At 37.7% G+C, this 21,578-nt stretch overlaps 1 protein-coding gene across 1 annotated transcript in view; it reads right to left on the bottom strand.

Annotated features, from left to right (window-relative positions):
- Positions 1 to 21,578, bottom strand: part of IL20RB (interleukin 20 receptor subunit beta) — a 51,809-nt gene that overhangs the window by 19,266 nt on the left and 10,965 nt on the right. The window contains exon 2 of the mRNA XM_075201546.1: positions 3,492 to 3,615. Within this exon, the coding sequence (XP_075057647.1) occupies positions 3,492 to 3,615 (124 nt within the window). The remainder of the gene's footprint in view (positions 1 to 3,491; positions 3,616 to 21,578) is intronic.

The following is a 21,578-nucleotide window of genomic DNA, read 5'->3' as shown; positions in this document are numbered from 1 at the left end:
CTTGTTAGATTGCGGCCAGGAGCAGTCACCATTCTATTGAATGGTGACTGCTCGCAAAAACGATCAGGAGTGCAAGCAGCAGATATCCATGAGCGCTCAAAAAATATTACCGTTTATACGGTAATATTGCGCGCGAAAAGCGTTAATACGGTAGTTTACTCGCGGAATTTCAGCTCGCCGCTCAGGGAGCAGCGAGCTGAAATTCCGCAAGTAATTACTGTATTAACGCTAAGATTTTTTGAGCGCTCGTTTTTTTCCGTTAACGCTAACAATTGAATACCCCCCTTTGTATGTTATTCCATCTTGTTTGCTATTTTGTGTGAAATATATGGTAGTATTTCAACTACATACAAGAGGCTGCAAGCCTTAGTGGAGCGCTAGATACTCAGAATTGCATCTGTTTATGATTATTGCTTCTATGCCAGTTTACTCAGCTATAAATTCATCCTTTAGTCTTACAACACTGCCCTTTCACTTGCCAATATACTTCACTTCTCTACTTTCCACCTAGTCATCAAAACCCCCCTCTGTAGCCTTCAACTAACTTCTCTGCCACCTGCAGTTCCTCCACCTTCTTCCCTCACAGACCTTGATTTTGCCACCTACTTCAAAGACAAAACTGACACCACTCAACAATATACTTTATCATGCAAAATCCCTCACTCCCCACCCAGTTTCTTATTCCTGAATCCAGCCTCAGTTTATTTTCTCCAGTAACCAAAGATTATTCTCTGCACTCATCTCATCATTCTAACCCTACAACCTGCTCCATTGGCTCTATTCCCTCAAAACTTCTCAACACTCTTTCCCCCAATCCATGCCCACTTCTAATTCACTTTTTCAACCAGTCTCAGCTGTCACATTTCCATCTTCCTTTAAACATGTGTTCATCCCACCAATTCTAAAATATATATCTCTTGTCCCAGCAACTCTCTCCAATTACCTACCTACTTCTCTCCTTCTCTTTGCTTCCAAACTACTTGAGCAGCTTGAGTACAACCTACTATCTCACTTTCTTTCCACTAAATCCATTCTCAACGCTCTGTAATTGGGGTTCCACCCCTTATATTCCTCTGATACGGCTTTCACAAAAGTAATTAATGATCTACTTACAGCAAATTCTAAGGGTCATTACTCATTCGCCTGAATCTCTTGGCTACTTTCAATACTGTTGAGCGCCTTCTTTTCTTGTATACACTCCACTTCATTGGCCCTTGTGACACAGTTTTTTCCTGGTTCCATTTCTACCTATTAAACCACTCTTTTAGTGCCTCTATCTCTGACACATCCTTTCCTCCACTCTATCTATCTAATGGGTCCTTAAGGTCTCTGTTCTTGCAACTCTCTTTTTCTCACTGTACTCCTCTTCTCTTGGGGTACTATTGCTCATTCAGCCTCCTGTACCAGCTCTCCTTCCCTGATCTCTCCACTTCTGTACTATCTTGTGTAACCAACTGTCTCTCTGCTATCTTCATGTGACTGTCCAAAACAGAGCTTATCATCTTCCTTCCCCCTAGGAGAGGAAAATTTAAAATGTGGGGACAGATTTATATTTGGGGTAAAGCATGTCCTAAATCAACTTTAGATTTCAATGTAAAAATAAAGCTATCAAGTATTTGTGTGCTACATGAAAAAACAGCCAGTAATTAACTTATGTGCAAAATAATAACCTAATTTGCACCTCTTGCATTGTAACAAGGTTTGTCCAGGATAGAATTTACTCTTTTTTTTGCCTTGCTCTCCATAATGACTCAGGCCTACCACTGTCAGTCAAATCTCCCTCCCCATCAACAACACTACAATTTCCTCAGTCTCCAAAGCCCGCAGACTTGGTGTCACACTAGACTCCACCCTTTGCTTTATTCTTCACTTCCAGTTTCTCTTCCAGTCCTGTCACCTTCACTTTATGAATGTTGCTCACCGAAGATGCTACCAAAACGATTATCCACTCTCTTGATCTCCCGTCTTGAAAACTGCAACATCCTCCTATTTGGTATTTCACTCACCCATCTTAAATGCTGTAGCTGACTGAATAACCTCTCTCACCATTCCACATCTGCTACACCACTTTGCTAATCCCGACACTGGCTTAGTGTGCCCTCAAGAATCCAATTCAAATTACCCTTACCTGCAAAGCCCTCAAAAACTCCTGCCCTTCCTACTACTTAAATGTCATCTCAAAATATTCTACCTCTCACCCTTTTAGATCTACCTCTGACTTGCCCCTTGACTTCTCTCTGGCAATCACCTCTCACTCCAAACTACAAGACTTCTTATGTGCCACTTCCCACTTATGGAATTCCCTACCACGTCCGATCAGACTCTCCCACAGCCTTCAAATCTTTAAATGCTCTCTGAAAACGCATCTATTTATTAGAGCTTACCCTACTCCCACTGATACTGTGAATACTGAAGCACTCTCACACCCGTCCTAGTCTTCAGTCTGAGCCACACTTTCTCAGGAGCAGGCCCCATTCCTACCCATTGCTTTCACATCTGCATCTATTGTTTATCTTATATGTCCCCGTCTTATGTACGTCCAGTTTTCCCCACTGTCCGGTGCTGCAGAACATTGTGGTGCCTTACAAATCAACAATAATAATAATAAGCTTTGTGCGCTGCTGCAAAACTGACTCATGATGTTGAAACATTTGTGTTAATAAGGAAGTGTATCTACTAATCACTCTGAAAGGTTTTAATGCAAAACCTGATCTGTTTCATAAATAAACATGTGAGGAACCAGATACACATGCTGAGTTTAAACCTTGTTGGGATGAGTGCGTTATCTGTGGTGACACAGAAGTCATTAATAACCACAATAGCCTTACACATAACAATATAATCGGATTGCATCATTGCAAGCCAGTAAGATTTGTGCTTAGTTTGGCCATATTTAATTTGTACATTGGAGTTGTGCTGACTATTCTATTACTATACTATATGAGGGTTGGTGAATGATCTTGCACATGTGTCAATGGGGGCCATCACCCAACCAAACTTTTCAGCAAATATGATTGGATTTTCAATGCTTAAGATGGGGCCACACCTTTACCAAATGGAGATCTGTTTCTTTGAACTGACAAAACTGAACAACCACAATTTGTGTACACTTTTGGCTCAAATTGGGTTTTTTAGCAACGATTGCCCAGGGGAGTAGGAAATACATATATGGTTCCATTTTGTCTCCATTTCCTCTGCACAATCCCTGCATTGGGCCACTTCCACTGTGTGGACGTATTACAGAAATGTAGTGGCTGCAAATGGCAATAAGATATATAGTCCTGAATTACATTATATAACCATAATTGAGATATAAAGTAGCATAGGGATAAAGTGGATTCCGAATTCAATTGGCTGTGGACAAAATTTGCTAATGAAAAGAAGTCATGGCATATGAAGTCATATTTCACTAATATAAAGCATATAATAATACACTTCCAAAAAAGTAAACTGCATTTGTGCTGAATGATAAAATATAAATCAGCCAATACCCCTGTGTCTGAACCGAATAGGTAACGTTCCCCCTGGCGACCGATATTGGTTCCCAGTGCAGGATATGTTTAAGGTTGATAGATACCACAGAGATGTTTTCTGGAGACGGCAGCAAATCTTGTTCTAGAAAACGGAAAATAAGGTATAAATTGAAGATGAGACTTATTGTGTATATTATGTCATAGTATTGTACCTAGTTTACACTTTGCAGGCAGACTGACTAAATCACAAAAGGCTGTAACTACAGAGACATATGTGTGTGTTTGTAACATATCATTAAAATCACCTTATTCCTGCAGCATTTATAATGGACCATAAACCGTTTGGTAGTCATTCAATTCTATTCCACTCTAGTCTATGTCTCTGTACTGCAATTATTATTATTAATAGGTCTTATCTACCAAAATTACTCCCTCTCGGCACAGTATATAATATATACAAAGTGATCATTTGTATTTGTTAACAATAACGTAATTTTTTAAAGGTATTGAAATACTTCAATGCATAATAAATGGAAATACAGTGAACATATCTATAAAGAAACAAAAACATATACACATTATTAAAAGTAAACATATTATTAAAAGTACCATGTCTTGTGTGAAATAGCTCTGCACATGGTCCGAAACAGACCTTATGCCAATGAACACACGTGTATGCTATTGGAAGAAAGGAGGGGAAGTGGCGGCCTAACAATGTACAGTAAGGGAGTGATGAAGTCATTCCAACGCAGATGCGGCAGATTCACGTCCTGGCATTCTCGTAAGAACGCTTGGGTTCACCCGTATCATTTGCACCAGCTACAGGGCAGGTGTAAGTTCTGTCTGAGGTTGATGACCGACATGGCATAGTCTCTGCTTTAAAAACTACACTAGTGCATGCCAGTTGCTAGCATATAACGTGTATGCAAAGAAAACAAACTATAAAAATGCACTGTACGCATTACAAGCGTATTTATTTATGTATTTAATATTTTTTATGCTTTCTGATGTGGCCTTATATTGTACATATGTTGTGTCTATCTATAACGGCAAATTATGTTTAGGCAGAGCGCACTTACACCCAGATTCAAATTGAAAGCTGTCATGAGATCTGCTTTGATTTGAATACGGTTGGAACTACACTCAAGTTCCGTGCTCTTTTTATTTTTATTTTTTTATTTTTTTTAAACTCAGCTTGCGTGCATCCGACCATAAATCAGGCCCATATTGTGCAACTGTTGAATTTATATACTAGCTGAATAATTGGAACCTGAAACAGGCTTCTGCTGTATGATGGATTTGATGTATACTGAGGCTGTCCAAAAAGTATGACATATAAATCCAAATAACGGATATAACAGTAATTGTTGCCGCAGAGAAAATTGCCCTGTACACAGTGACATCATTCAGAAGAACACCCAACTGAGGGCACGAGGAAGTGGACTTGTGAATCATGGCATGAAAGGATATCTTTATCAGTTTTTACTCACTTGCAGAATGTCCTGGTTCTATCAATTTTTAAATATGTTTTTGACCACTGAGTACAATTCTTTGATACTACTCTGGTAAGTGTCATTCTTTTTCACAATTCATTGATTTCAGTCATAGAATTCATTAATTTCTGATGTCAAGATACAACAATCACGGTGTTACATTTTAACTTTTTTTTTATGAAGGGTGACAAAAACAGATTTGAAGAATATAAGTAGGTTCCTTTTGTGCAGAGGATTAGCAGCTGTTTTTAAATTGTGATTCTTATTCATGTAAATACCTAGAAAGCACATTTTTGTTCTGTTGAAAACAAAATATATTGATTGACATTTCAGAAAATCACCTGATAAATACCATGCAAATGCAAATCTGATTGTAGCTACTTTTTTTTAAATTTCTTGCACCCTTTTACAGGTTTGTATAACTGTACCAGGTTTAATAACTGTCCCTGAATACATTAATATACAAAGGCTTTTGCTCCTATATTGTAGTCAATGCATACACACCATCATGCAAAACATCTCCCTGTTTTAAATGTAAACAAAAAGAAAACTTGAGAGTTCACTTGTTATAGTGAATTACCCATCTTCAGCATCATTTATTTATATATATATATATATATATATATATATATATATATATAGCCTCACTAATTCCGTAACGTTGTACAGAGAACTTACATCTGTCCCTTCCCCATTGCAGCTTACAGTGTAAATTCCCAAACACACACACACAGACTAGGGCCAATTTGATAGCAGCCAATTAACCAACCAGTATGTTTTTGTAATTGTGGGAGGAAACTGGAGCACCTAGAGGAAACTCATGCAAACACAGGGAGAACATACAAAATTCGCCATGGTCGGGAATTGAATTCATGACTCCAGTTCTGTGAGGCAGAACTGCTAACCATTAAGCCACCATGCTGCCCTATCTTGATTTCTTAACTGCCTTAAGGATCAAATATAATATTGTCATGTATCAGTTTAACAATGTTAAACAGTCCTACTTCCAAATCTGTCTGTCTAAATCTGATTTAGTTAGAGCTGGGAGAAGGAAGATAAGGTCAATGCGAGTTTAGTTATTTTCAAACTCTTTTCAAATGGTTGGCTTGCAGACCATCGGCTGATAATTTCCACTACAAATCCACATAAAATAAATATTATAATTTGAAATTCATTTAATTATCATTTTGGAGTAAACACAGATTGTACTCCAAATTATAATATTTTTGTATTTCCTTGTAACAGATAAACTCTGACTACAGGAGATACACCCATGTGTTATGAACTTGCCTTTAGAATAGTCCTCATCCGAGATTGCCAAGACTGTTTCATGAAGATTCCATCTTGGACATTATTTCCTGTTTGGGCCTATAAAAGACACTTCCTCTTTGAAGCCTTTGCTTGTGTATTGTGTTGGAATCTGAACTAGATTGTGTATTGTGTTGGAATCTGATCTAGATATAGAACTTTGTGATTTGGATTACAGTCGTTTGATACTTCCATGGGACATGACTCTGAGACACACCTTAGTAGGAACCTGTTAACCAATTTTTGAAAACAAACCATTCCACTAACTGAATAGACATAAACATTAGTAGACATTTGAAAGAATAAGCCTTTGTGTTAGAGAACTATTATACACATGGTCTAACACTCTGTCCAATTGCTGATCTTCAGGCTGTACGTGGCCCCTCCAAAGCTTTTGTGTGGACCCCGACATTTCTGACATCCTCAACATTTTCATTAAATAGTATTTGATCTATTAACCTAATTATAACATATATACAGCTCTTGTCAGGTAAATATACAGACCTTATCTAAAGCTGGGTACACACTACAGAAATTTCGACCAACTTTTTATGCCGAGCGATTTTACATGCGATCGATGGTCCGATCGCTCGGTCCATGGACTGCATACACACTAGCCTTGTTTAGGACGATAAAGGGAAGAGCGGACGTCCCTTTAGCGACTTTTTACAGCCATGTTGTCGTGAGCAATGACTGTAATTTCGTACTCACTGTTGTGGATCGGTCGGAAGTTTATACACACTACACAGCGGAAACGAGATTGGAACGAAAATATTAAACGGTACGACCGACCAAATGTGGCGATAATCGTCCATTTGGGCAGACTTTCGACCATCGTGTCACTGCACACACTGACCCGACTTTTGAACGAGCGGTCGTATGTCGGCTGTTTGAGCCAATTATTGGACGAAAACAGTGTAGTGTGTACCCAGCCTTAGACTCTTGGGACTTTTAAAGAGCAACTAGTGATAGTCCTCAGTTGTTTAACAATTGATCTTAGTTATAAGCACAATTTCTTATCTTGAGACAAAGCAATACGTGTGAATTTGGAATTTTGCTGACACTTATTACTAATGCCATGTGTTACAAATGTCCCTCGGTATATTTAATATTCAGGCCTTGTTTCCTACATTAATTCCACTATATGGACACCATAATCCATAAGCACTTCTCAAGTGCAGGAAGAAGAAAGAATAAATACAGTAAGTTTCCCATCATATCCTGTTACAGACACTAAACTGTGATGAATATGTCAAAAAAGCAAATCCTGGAGTAGAAGGTAGGGGCAGGGGCTTGGAGGCAGAGGGTGGGAGCTACATGAATTCTATTTTTCTCCAGCTACACGGCCATGTTCATAAACCAGTTTTACAGGTATCGGCATCTCAGCAATGTCAAAAAAACATGTGAAACTAGAGCAAAGTGTGTCAAAAACAAGATGTATACCAAGCTCTATGGTTACTGCATTTGTATAAAGATTTGAGATGTCACTGTTCGCATTTTAGCCTACATACTGCATCTTCTATCTGACTTACCCTTTTCTTATGTTTTCTATATGTCTAACAGATTGTACCTCCTGTATTATTTTCCTGCTGTTACAAATAAAATGTTTAAAAAAAACAAAACATAAAAACAAGGGGCCTGATTCATTAAGGAACTTAAATTAAGAAGTTTCTTATTTAAGTCTCCTGGACAAAACCATGTTACAATGCAAGGGGTGCAAATTAGTTCTCTGTTTTGCACATAAGTTAACTATTGGCTGTTTTTTCATGTAGCACACAAATATCAACTTTAAATTTCAGTGTACAAATAAGCGATCAAGTATTTATGTGCTACATGAAAAAACAGTATTTAACTTATGAGCAAAACAGAAAACTAATTTGCACCCCTTGCATTGTAACATGGTTTTGTCCAGGAGACTTAAATAAGAAACTTCTTAATTTAAGTTCCTTAATGAATCAGGCCCAACATGTATTAGTTAGAGTTTAAACCAGTAAGATCCAAAGGTAGATAAATGCAGTGTGTGTGTGTCCTGGGTAATACATGCAGAAAATCAAATCTACTGCTACTTGACAAGTGGATATTTCTTGATGCACGTATGTTGCATTCTGTGAAACAACTGTTTTTATTATAACTTTCTTTAAAACCAACAATAAACAGTTTAAGATTTTTTTGTTCTCCTTTTACCTATTGATCAGCGGTATAAAAAAAGGCAAAAATAAATGAAGCCCAAGGTTTCCATTATTGTGCATTGTTTAGATTAGTATACAGTATATGCAGAATTATTTTTTTATCTGCTTCTTCCAATTACAGTGATAACAAAAGTCTAATTTAAAAAAATAAATAATGAAATACAAGTAAAAAATTACCCGTTCCTTGAACGGAGGCGAAACAAAAAAAGGAAAAGTGAGGACATCTTATGGCAAGTCATTTTAAGCCTTCTTACCCCATGAAGGTGTGTGTATATCCATAACTTTTGCCAAGTATAACATGCAGAGACATGGGGGACACTGAATATGTGAACAACAGGGCTAATGTCTCAGAGTACTAACTCCTGTACACAATGAGATGCTAACATGTTCAGTCAGAGATAAAGGGCAAGTTTAATCAGCTGAGAGAAACATTGAAGCTTGCAGCCTTGGATAATGTACTGTTGATTAAAACCATCAAGTGGTAAAAAAAATTAAAATATTTTGAATAAAATTCAATAAGGCACACAAAATGAATGTCTAAATCGGGCAACAAAGAGCAGCTGTAAAGGTACGTTTCTTGATAAATACGGGTCTAGGTCATTTTAAGCCTTCTTACTACAAATGCTCAGGCTCCGTTTCCCGAGAACCGAATATAATCGAATATACCCGAACTTAGCAGATCTGAGTACCAAGCCGAGCCGGCTGGTACCTTCGCGCTTTTTCGGATTTGAAAACGAGGCAAAACGTCATTGTTACTTCGTCAGATCTCACGATTTTTGGATTCCTTTTTAAGATCCATCATAACGGTGGGTGGGAGGCAGGGCAGGCCCAAGGACAATTCCATCTTGCACCATTTTTCTTGTGCGCCAATGTGTCCTAGATGTGCAAGGAACTTCCGTGTGTTTGTGTCATTGCTCTGACGCCTACCATCCAGCCAGGTCGCTACAGTCTTTGTCCGAAAGTGTATGAAAATAATATTGTGATCTGTGAGGTGGTCAAAATTGACTACAAATGACTTGAAATTAGTGTTATTGAGGTTAAGAATAATGTAGGAACAAAAAAAAGAGCAAAATTATGTGATTTTAGCATATTTTAGGGTTTTTTTTCAAAAAAAATCCAAAACCAAAACCGACACCAAAAGACACGATGGCAGTTTTGCCAAAACCAAAACCCAAAGCTAATTCAGATCCAAAACTAAAATCAGTTCACAGGGGTCGGTGAGCATCTCTACTCCTTACCCCATGAAGGTGTGTGTATATCCATAACTTTTGCCTAGTATAACATGCAGAGACATACCGGGTGGATCTGTATGTTAAACTGAGTCACATGGGTCACAATGAATGTCTTGTGCTTTTTTTTTTAAAGACGCACATAAATCGGGCATACGCACGTCCTTAATCAACAAAGAGCAGATGTAAAAGTGCGTTTCTTGATGAATACGGGTCTAGGTCCGCTCCGCTCTAACAGACAATACACTGCAGGATAAGTACAATACATATGTAGAATATAAAGTCACAAAAGAACGCACAGAAAAAAAACTATTCAATTAATGTCACATGTAAATAATATAGTCATTAAGAAACCTGATAAAAAAATTAAAAAGTGTTTTCTTTTTCTTTTTTCCATAAACTACATTAGTATGATAGGAGTCTACTATACACAAAATGCATTTTTACAATTGCTTTTGATTGCAAACACATGTTCTAGCTTCCATACACGAACTTCATGTCTAGCAATCGCCACATACACTTGACCTGTAGCTGGTTCAAGCGATACAACAGAAAAACATGTACCTTTGAGATCTCCAGAGCATGAATTGGATGCTGGAGCGTGCACTTGAGCTTGGCACGCCCCTACTGTACATACGCCCCTTTTTCCTTGTTTCTGGGCATGCGCAGAGCGATTTTACGCAAAATATGACACATATCAGCATTATCATGCCTTAATGAATCAGGCCCTTTGTATCTAAACAACATTTTGAAGAATAAAAGGTAAGTCACATATTGAAGGTGATCAGGAAAAAAGGAAAGTATTTTGAAAAACTAGAAGGGACTAAAAATCAATTAATTAAGGAAAAACAACATATAAACAGCAAAACCAATAAAATATATAATATTGGGGATATAGATAATTGTAGAAGATAATAAGAAATCTGATTTTTTCTTTTACTGTATTCAGAAAGGAGGTTAAAATTACAGGAAATAGGTTGTTTAGCAATAGTCTGTGCGCACCATTAAACTGTCACAACATAGGCGGATGTACAGTTACACCAATACAAGATAAAGACAGATAAAAATATGGCTCAGATAGTATACCAACGTGTTATAAATTGACTTACTGATAGACCAGTGTCGACATGGTTTTACATAGGCTTGATCATGCCCTAACAAATATGATTCGTTTTTATGAGGAAGTAAGTTGACCTGGAACTTGGTAGTGTAATTGATATATTGGATTAATATATTTGGATTAGTCTGGTACATAAGATAAGAGTATGAGGTCTATGGGAAAAACTATGCGCATGGGTAGAAAACTGGTTGAACGCAGCAATGTTGTGGGAGTCAGAGAGTCCAGCATCAGTTAGCTAAGAACAGTAACACTACTGAGGTTTGCATATATGACACCATCACTGGTATAATGAGACTGGACCAGCACCCAAATAACATTTAGACAATGGTAGTCCTGTAGTTGGATACAGAACACTTATGAAAGGGACTGGTGGAAGATGATTTTTCTTGTGTAGTCCAAGAAAAACAATGGTGTAGAAAATGACATATCAAAATGCATGACATCATACCTTGTCATAGGTGGGTTATGGCAGAAAATCAGCTACCTGTTGAATCCCGAGGTTTCAAGATAATGGGAGAACCAAGAAATAAGGAAAAATTAAAGGCCATAGGTCCATTGATGGGTGTCAATAATTTAGGCTGCTTGTGGCAATGTAATGCTGTAGAGTGTGTGATTTCATAGCAGGGTCCATTAATACAAGGAGAGCAATGTTTGACTGTCACAGGACATCTGAATATCTTTATTTATCAAGTGCATTGTGATAAAACAAGTTTGATTTCACCTTAACCAGCCAGCACTTCGTTATATGTACTTTTCTAGCCCCAAATGTCCCAATCATGTTTTAAAAGACAGCTCCCCCCCAAACAGCATATTGGCATTAACTACCCGGCGATAGCTGGTCAGACTGGAGTAGAGAGTTCAGTCTCTGCCAGCTGACAGAGAAGGGATAATTGGTCCCTGGAGTACAGCCTTTGTCCTGATTTCTCCTCAAGTCTTGGGGAGCTGTGTGTTCACCAAAAGCAGAGTCACCCAGGACTGCTGTCCTGCTGCTAGCCTCAAAGAAGAAAGTGTCTGCATCCCAGGAGAAGCTTGGATGGACAAAGCCCCTTGAGAGTGGCTAGGGTATTATACACTCTGGGCCTGATTCATTAAGGAAAGTAAAGCAAAAAATGAGTAACTTCGCACCTTGCCAAAACCATGTTGTATTGGAGGGGGAGGTAAATTTAAAATGTGGGGACAGATTTATAGTTGATGAAGGGTATGTCCTAGCTCAATTTTAAATTTCAGTGTAAAAATAAAGCTGTCAAGTATTTGTTTGCTACATGAAATAACAGCCAGTATTGAACTTATGTGCAAAATAATAAACTAATTTGCACTTCTTTCATTGTATCATGGTTTTGACCAGCAGAAAACGTACTAATTTTTTTGCTTTACTTTATTTAATGAATCAGGCCCTCTATGTTGGCTGTGTCAGACTGTAGTGTGATTTGTTGCAGGTTATTTACATGTTATTATTGCTGTTTGTTGCTACCATTTTGTTAAATAAACCTATTTATTTTTATTTTGGATATTTGCCTGGGTAATTTTGACCCTTGGATAGGTACCAGGTAGTAATTTACTTTAAGATTAGAATGTTAGAAAAGACAAGCACTCCTAATCCACTAATGAAAACAAAAATGATAAAAAAAAATTTATAAATTCTTCATTATATCAATTATTAAATAAAAACATTCACAAACAGATCCAATTCATAGTTAAGTTCAATGTTTTTTTGTATTTTTCAAATATATATTAAACTATCTCAGATTAATGTGATCATGTGAAAAGAAAGAAAAAAGGTGAGTATTGAAAATAAAGTGAAAATAAAATCAAAATTAACTCCAACCCATAAGATTGACCCCATATTATTGATTTTCAATTTTATCTGACCCAAAAGTAAAGTTCAAAATGAATTGACTCTGCTTGAGTTAGATTTGTATTGTTTTAATCATTGTATAATTTATATACAATTAACTTGTTATTCCTATGCATTTAATGAATGTATATATGTGGCATAGATATAAATGATAATATGATTCTTGCTTTGGTTTATTTAGTTTAATCACATATTCTCATCTATGATATCATGTTCAGTCTGCAATATCTCTCTTATAAACATCCTGACCCTTATAATTGATCCCATTAATTCTCATAATGTAGTATGTAAATTAAAAAAAATCAGCACGTTATATATATTTATAATAATTATACATCATATTGAAAAGTCTGTCAAGACAGCTGAGACATTGTGGAGGGGTCGTTCAGGCAGGTGCATATTCAATTAAACAAAAACTGTTCTAAGTTAAGATTAATTAAATTAGACTTTAATATTGTGTAAATGTTGAATCTCATTTGAAAAGTTATTATAGTGTCTGATCCACAGTATAATTGTCTCATATCATAGCACTGTGAGACTGAGCATCTTTATTCAAAAGTGTGTTATTCAGAGATTAGGTATATTAGGCTGCTGATAGATAACAACAAAACAACTCAGTATTTATTCATTCAATTGTTTGATAACATTGTGAATTTCACATACACGTGGTCTATCTCTGTGAATTAGGTATCATATTCTATCTGCAATAGACCTAATTCACACAGATAGCCCACATGGGAATTCAAATCAGTAGTGGGACATGACGTCCACTCAAATTATCTTGTGTGCACATTTATAATATATTGCATTACATCATTTCCCTTTATACTGATTGACTTTTCAACCTATAACTAAGGTTTTGCGGACAAAACATTTAAATGAATATTAGTTTCATTGTAATAGAAAGAGTCATTCCAGCAGATGCAAGTCTCGTTATTGTAAAGATTAAGTTTAATTGTTTTGTGGTCTAATTACTATGGAGTATTTTAGATTGGAGAATAGACTGATCATAGATATCTATTGCAGGCAAGTTGTAATAGAAACTGAATATTGATTTATAAGAAAAGGATAGCATATGATTTTATAAGTTTCTAAACCACCGATTGTTTAAACACTTGAGTTACTGTTTCTCCCTTGTTCATAGAAACATAGAATTTGACGGAAGATAAGAGCCACTTGGCCCAACTAGTCTGCCCATTTTTTTACCTATGGTAACCTCCAACCCTATTTGATCATTAGTTCTTTGTAAGGCTATCCTTATGTTTATCCCAAGCATGTTTATATTGCTCTACTGTATTACCCTCTACCACCTCGAGTGGGAGGTTATTCCACTTATCCACTACCCTTTTTGTGAAATAGTTTTCCTTAAATTTCCTCTGAATCTACTCCCCTCCAGTTTCAGTGCATGTTCTCGTGTTTTAATACTTCTCTTCAACCTTTCCTTTCTTCACTCCAAACAATACATATTAAAATCTTTTAGTCTTTCCGGGTAAGTTTTGTGCTGTAGGCAATGCACCATTTTAGTTGCCCTTCTTTGTACAGTCTATAATGTATTTATATCCTTCTGGAGATATGGCCTCCAGAACTGGACTGAGTATTCTAGAGGACTACCAGTTATCGTGGCATTATTACTTCCTTCTTTCTGGTACCGATCCCTCAATAATATTTGTTTGACACAATCCTTCCCCAGTAAAACAATGCTGTTTGGGATCATGTAAATTGCTTGATTTGAGATATTCTAAAACTCTCTTTTAAAAGTGTTTCCACTTTTAAAAGAAAATATGTTGTTTGTGCATGACTGGCACAAACAACATCCATATCATCAACATCCTCATTAACACCGTCGTCAGCTACACAAATATCCACCCCCTCTTGTTGCAAATCAGAAATGGCATCCTCAGTGTCTATATCACCAGCTATACTTGTGCTGCTCATCCACACATTTGCAGAAATGGTGAAAGGAGGCTTCTTTATGAGTACAGTATTAGAAAGGTCAGGCTCACACATAGCACTCATGGATAGACTCTTCTCAGGGATTTGTGATATTTTCGAACAGTTTGTTCTACTGCCTTACTGTTTTTGTCAGCACCGATTTTACGAATATAATGTTTTTGGCACCTTTTCTAGACTCTGAATGACAAGGTCTTGCATCGTCATGACAGACAGAAGAAGATGCCTCACTGACAGTTGCAGAACTATCACTCACAAATAAAGGCGAAGGCCTGAATCTTTCATTGCCCTTGTGTTTAGAATGGCATGTTGGCAATTCTATGTTTTTTCTACAGTAAACCTTCCCTTTATTAGAGGTGTTTTTTTCTTTATCAATGTAAAAACTTTTTTTCTGGATTTCAGTTTTTCTGACTTAAACCCACTATGCCCTTGAGCATAGGCTTTAGTAGATGACGTTGAAGGACTAGTATCATCATGATTGGTGCCAGCAGCTGGTTGGTGCTCCGGCTCTTCTGTCAACTGATCATGATCCATATCGATGCACACTCAATTTGTCCAAAAATTCCCCAAATGAGTACACAACTAATTAAAGCACACACTTCAAGTCAGTGATTTATGTGAACAACACAGTCAGATACATTACGGCACACAGTTTGTATAAAATAGAGAATCGTTGCTTTGTTCAGCAAATGACAACAACTGAGTAGAGTACACACCGCTAGTCAGTGATTTATGTGAGCAATGCAGTCAGATACACACAAAAGAATAGCGTACAATTTGAATAAAATAGATGTTTTTTTCAGCAAATGACAACTGAGTAGAGTCAGTGATTTATGTGTTGTGTTGCAGGTTAGAAATAATGAGATTTGAGGGTGGAGTGTGACAAGAACGCTGCTACCCCTCCTGTGTCTGTGTGAGAAATGGCGGACGATCCCTTGGGGAGGAGGGACTTATATGTAATCTAAAACCTGCATGATGACGTTTTGCCTCATCATCAGATCCGAGGAAGCAATAGAGTACTGAGCCGGCTCGGTACTGGGATTTACTAAGTTCAGGGGCTCGGCTTTATAAAAACAGAGTCTGCAAAATGCTAGTCATTAATGACGTCCTGATCCCAACGTATGTTTCAACTATTGGGCTTGATCACAGGTAAAAGACTAAAAAATTCACCTTGATGAATGGGATCTGTTTGAGAATAAGTTTTTTTTAAATGATTGATATAATAAAGAATTTCTAGCTTTTAATCAATTGTGTTTACAGCAGTGGATTAGTAGTTCCTGTCTTTTCAAACAGTCTAATCTTATAGTAAATGAGTAGCCTAGAGCTACTGTTAAAGAGCACCTCCTCTAGCCATAACAGCAGATAAACCCAAACGATATGAATAATACCTAAATGGTACAATATAAAAATGATCAAATATTGATATTAGAGGCCAATCCTCTTTCTAGGGTGGATAAACTCAACAATATCCTATAGTAGGTATCAGATAGGCCAGTTGTGCGGCACATTGCCCTGAGGGAGCCCGCATGATGGGTGAAACGCGTTGGTTGCAAGCTATATATATATTTTTATATATTTTTATATATAAATATATTTTATATTTTATATTTATATATATATTTTTTTATTCTACACCAACTCTGTTTTTATCTATATACATTCTGTATAAACGAGCTCGTTTTTTACATCTATTCTAACAAGGATCCTCTGCGCATGTGCGCTCATACAGAAGACTGTGACGTGCATCCGCCCACTGGGAAGCCCAGAGACAGGCTACAGTGTTCAGCATACTGGATAGTATGAGCTAAGCGGAACATTATCATGGAACACCAGCATACCACTGGTAAGATCTTCTTTTAATATACTATTGACAGAGGGGATTCACTGTACTGGACATTTAGCCAATAGGCGAAATATCGCCACCGCCACTGTACTGAATAATCAGTTAACAGGCGGGATAGCGACATTGAACGCCGGCATCTTATTGGTATTGTCCCCGTTCAAGACAATACCAAAAGATTGTGTGGACGAGTGATTACTGTCCTATATATATATATCTTACTGGATGACATTTGTTTTATACTAGCCAGAGCATTATCGATCAGGATACCACTGCGCTGTTGCGCTATGCATTGCCAACAAGTGTTTATTTTTAATTGTATCTGGTCCATATAAGCCATTTCCTGGAATGTTTTTATATTAATCTACGGAGTGACCACTTTTATGTTTATAGAGAATATTCTCTCATTATTCAAACCTTTTCTGATGTATACAATACAAGGTATTGCTACGGATTTACATGCACTCCGAACCGACAGGACTGCATGCCACAGCTTGGTTGTAGCTGTTTTACCAGTTAACCAATATTTATATGTTTTTTGATTTATGATTGGCCATTTTTGATATACTATGATATGTACCAGTGCACTGGTTATTGTATGTTTGTAATTTTCAGCTGTCTATAATACAGTTTTTACACTTCTATGTTTGTTTTCTCTTATTGTTTATTCTGACTCCATTTCTATTACACTACTTTTTACATTCAAGTCTTACTTTGCGCCAGTGGCTTTTGTGTATATTGTGCTTTGTAGGGGTGGGACATCCCCTGCCACTTTGAGCAGCATTGTAGACTTTTTCTAGAGTCGCGCCTTTTGAATTGTTGTCAGTTGTACGGCACAGATTGATGCATTAAGCCCAGTATCATAACAAATATATATATATATATATATATATATATATATATATATATATATATAAAAAACACTACCCTTGTTTCTGACGCTCAAGTCTGATGCCTTGATTCCTCCCTCTCCTTCAAGCCTCACATTCTATCCCTTTCAAAATCCTGCTACTTCCACCTTCGGAATATATCCAAGATACGCCCCTTTCTCACCACTGAAGCGATGAAAACCCTCGTTCACTCACTTGTAATCTCTCGCCTTGACTACTGTAACCTACCTGATTCTCACCTTGACCCTCGTAAGTCTATCCTCAATGCTGCTGCCTGCCCCATTTTTCTCTCCCGCCGCTCTATCTCTGCTTTCTCCCTCCAACAGTCACTACATTGGCTCCCAATGACCTACAGAATAAAATTTAAACTCCTCACCCTCACCTTTAAAACTCAATCAATCCTCCCCTCCCTACATCTCCCTTCTCATCTCTACCTACACTCCTAGCCGTCCCCTCCGCTCTCTCTGTGACCGCTGCCTCACTGCTTCACTAATCACTCCCGTCTCCAGGACTTTGCCCCGGCTGCTCCCCAGCTGTGGAACGATCTTCCATGTTCTATCAGGTTAGCATCTACTCTCAAAGACTTCAAGCGTGCCCTTCTTTATTCAAGTCTATCAGTCCTCCTACTAACTCCCTTGTCCCGGCTCTCTCCCCCAGTTAGTACCACCCTATTTGTGTCTCCCCCTTTCCTTTAGGATGTAAGCTCTCAGGAGCAGGGCCCTCTTTCCTTGTGTGCTCCTTCTACTATTCCATCACCCTCTGTACCTCTTGGCCTGCTTCCCTAGCCCTATTTTCTTAAGCTTCGGCCTACTTCTCACTGATTTCTACCATCATTTTCACTCATTGTCCAAGTAATAATTTGATTTGCACTACCATGTTACATGTGTCTGTGTATATATTTTTGTTCTTTCTCTATCATGTTGTGTCATGGCTCACTGTTTTCTGTATGTCTTGTACGGCGCTGCGGACCTTTTGTGGTGCCTTATAAATTAAAGATAATAATAAATAATAATAAAAAGTATCTATTCAGCAGTGAAGTCATCTGTGAATTGATTTTTTCAGCACTATCATGTTACATGCCATGAATTCAACTTAAGTATTGGGGCTAGATTTACTAAATTGCGGGTTTGAAAAAGTAGAGATGTTGTTATAGCAACCAATCAGATTCTAGCTGTCATTTATTTAGTGCATTCTACAAAATGACAGCTAGAATCTGATTGGTTGCCATAGGCAACATCTCCACTTTTTCAAACCCGCAGTTAGTATATATGGTCTCTCCAGACACAAGTTCCTGGATTTCTAAGTATAAATTCACTTCCAACTAGAATGCAACAACTATGAGATGCATTGAAGGTAACACAGGGCAGGACCATGTTTTGAAAATTCAGTTCTCTGAGGATAAATAGAAAGCAGGGGTATGTATAATAAAATGGCTGCACAGAATACTCTGACTCTCTGATTGCTCCTTTTGATACAATAAGCATGTTAATGAAGACAAGTTAAATATATTATTTAATATCTATTTTCAGCTTTCTTAAAACATTTCACCACTAGAAAATGTTGTATATTTTCATTTCAAAATTATGGGTGACCTAGTTGCAAACAATCCCCCAGGTTGCATGCTGTTATTGTCACTGGAGAGCAAGACCTCTGGATGGATCCAATCATTGTCTGGTTTGGAAGATATTACTGTTTATGACCCACACTAATGGCGATCTCAGGGAAATTTGGTAAAAAGAAAAACAATAGACCATCTCCCATGTCAGCGTGTGTGAGCAGCCTCAAAATTCCAAGTCATAACGTGAATGCTGAAGCCTTAATGTGGCCATACTTGTACAGCATTCTACTCCACCAGACAACAAGTGGTGTGTGTGTGGTTGCAGGGTTATATCTTCATTGTGAATTCACCAGTTAGGTAGTCTGGATCTGCTGGGAGAACTGAGTCACACTGGGGCAATAAATATGTTGAAAACAGTACATTGTCCAGCTACCAAACTCCTGGTAGCCAACTGTATCCACAACACACCAACATGCTCATACGGAGGTGAAGAGCACCTTTAGTCTTCTCAGAGAAACATTGTAGTTTAGTCTGGTTAAAAAAAAAAAAAAATTCTTACTGAAGACAATTGTTGTTTACAGTTCTACTAGAAAGTCAAACCAGCCAGACAAGAAAGGATTCCAGAATGTCAATGCTGCATTCTCATCGATATTTGCTCTGCTTCTGTATATTATCAACAGACACACTTTACACGTCTCCTTTTCTCTGATATATAAAAACATGGTCCTTGGCAGATATTTTATAATTGATGTAGTTTCTTTCAAAAAGAAATTCAGCTTTAGAGTACTTCTGTCTATGGCTGTACAATCACCAGTCGAACATGTAGGCGTCCAAACAGTGCATAATGTAGGTCATGCAATTGTTTATAAATTCCATGTGTCATACTTTACTAGATGGTGTATTTAGCAACTCAACTTGCTAAATCCCCGCCAAGGAAATTATTTATGTTCACACATTTGATTTCTGTCACAAGTAGCAACATGTAATTTTATCTAGCAGTTATTACTTTACAGAGTCAAATCCTAAGCAACCCAATATGTATACAATCCTTTCATATGTGTAATGAAATAAGGAACCTGTGGGTGATTATTTAATAACTTGATATAAAGTAATCTATAGGAACCAATCAGATACCAACTTTTAACAATCTAATGAGGTCAGACTAATGAAAGCTAATGTCTGTCTGACTGCTATAATGTGTGTTCATTTTATTAAATAAGCTCCTTTGTATGCCTGTTCATAATTAAACATAGGAAGTGCATATTTAATTTTTGATGCAAAAGTCTATAGTAGAGGCGGTACTTGTTAATTATAAGGGAGCCACTTCGCTCCGTACACCTGTCATACTAGGGTTGAATCAGTTATCTAGCGAGCAGGGAGCTTGTGCAGATCAATCAAATCCCACTACCTGATAGCCCAAGCGTTGATCGCCACCGCTAATGTATTACAAGAGACACAGGTGGATATTAGAGAGACACAGGAAGGGGAATGGAGACATGGGGGGCTGGGCTAACAGGCTGTCTGAGAGATCAGCATGGGTGGTGGAGAAGGCTGACTGCGTGGGTGGGGGACAGGGCTGGGACCAGGTGACCCAGAGATGGTATGAACACAGTGATAACTAGAGATGGTCACTGACCCCCGTGTTTTGGTTTTGGTTTTGGTTTTTGATCTGGATTACCTTCGTGTTTTGGTTTTGGTTTTGCAAAACCGCCCTTGCGTGTTTTGGTTTTGGTTTTGTTTTGCTATTTTTGAAAAAAATACAATTTTTTTGGTCTAAATTAACCTAATTTAGTGCTCCACCAGTTTCTTAAATAAGTGAGGTAATTCTAAAGCTAATAAATTATAAAAAAAAAACAGTTTAATCCCTGGTAGGCCACCCTTAATTCAAACACTTGTCTGCAAATTATACAGACAAACCTGGTTGTCTACCTCCTCCATCTTTGATTATTGGCAATGTAGCCATCGTCTTTGGGTGTATATTACACCCTCCACTTGTAGTTGAATATAAAAAAAGCAGCCTGCACAGACTGTGGAATTAGAAAGTAAAATTAAATGGACCACGGTAGTTTGGTGGCTATCTACGCCCCCCCTCCCCCCCGCCCTCCACTTGTAGTTGAATATAAAAAAAGCAGCCTGCATAGACTTTAGAACTAGAAATTCGAATATACAAAGAAATGGACAAAGGCAGTTTGGTATCTGTCTGCATCAGACTCCCCACCCCCCATCCACTTGTAGTAAAATAGAAAAAAAAGCAGCCTGCATAGAATGTAGAACTAGAAATTCGAAGATACAAAGAAAAGGACAAAGGCAGTTTGGTATCTGTCTGCATCAGACCGCCCCCCCCCCCCATCCACTTGTAGTAAAATAGAAAAAAAAAGCAGCCTGCATAGACTGTAGAACTAGAAATTCGAATATACAAAGAAATGGGCAAAGGCAGTTTGGTATCTGTCTGCATCAGATCCCCTTTCCACTAGGAGTAAAATAGAAAACTATTCAGCCGTTATATAATCTAGAACACAAATAGAAATTGAGAAAGGCAATTTAGTATCTGTCTGCATCATAATCATCAACATCATCATTAGCGCCCTCGTCACCTCCACAAATCTCCCCCTCATCCTCTTCTATTTCCAAAGTGGCATCCTCAATTTGTGTATCACCGGTTACACTCGGGCT

Source organism: Mixophyes fleayi, chromosome 3 (assembly GCF_038048845.1).
Source record: "Mixophyes fleayi isolate aMixFle1 chromosome 3, aMixFle1.hap1, whole genome shotgun sequence".
Taxonomy (NCBI): domain Eukaryota; kingdom Metazoa; phylum Chordata; class Amphibia; order Anura; family Limnodynastidae; genus Mixophyes; species Mixophyes fleayi.
This window is presented reverse-complemented; position numbering and strand designations above follow the sequence as displayed.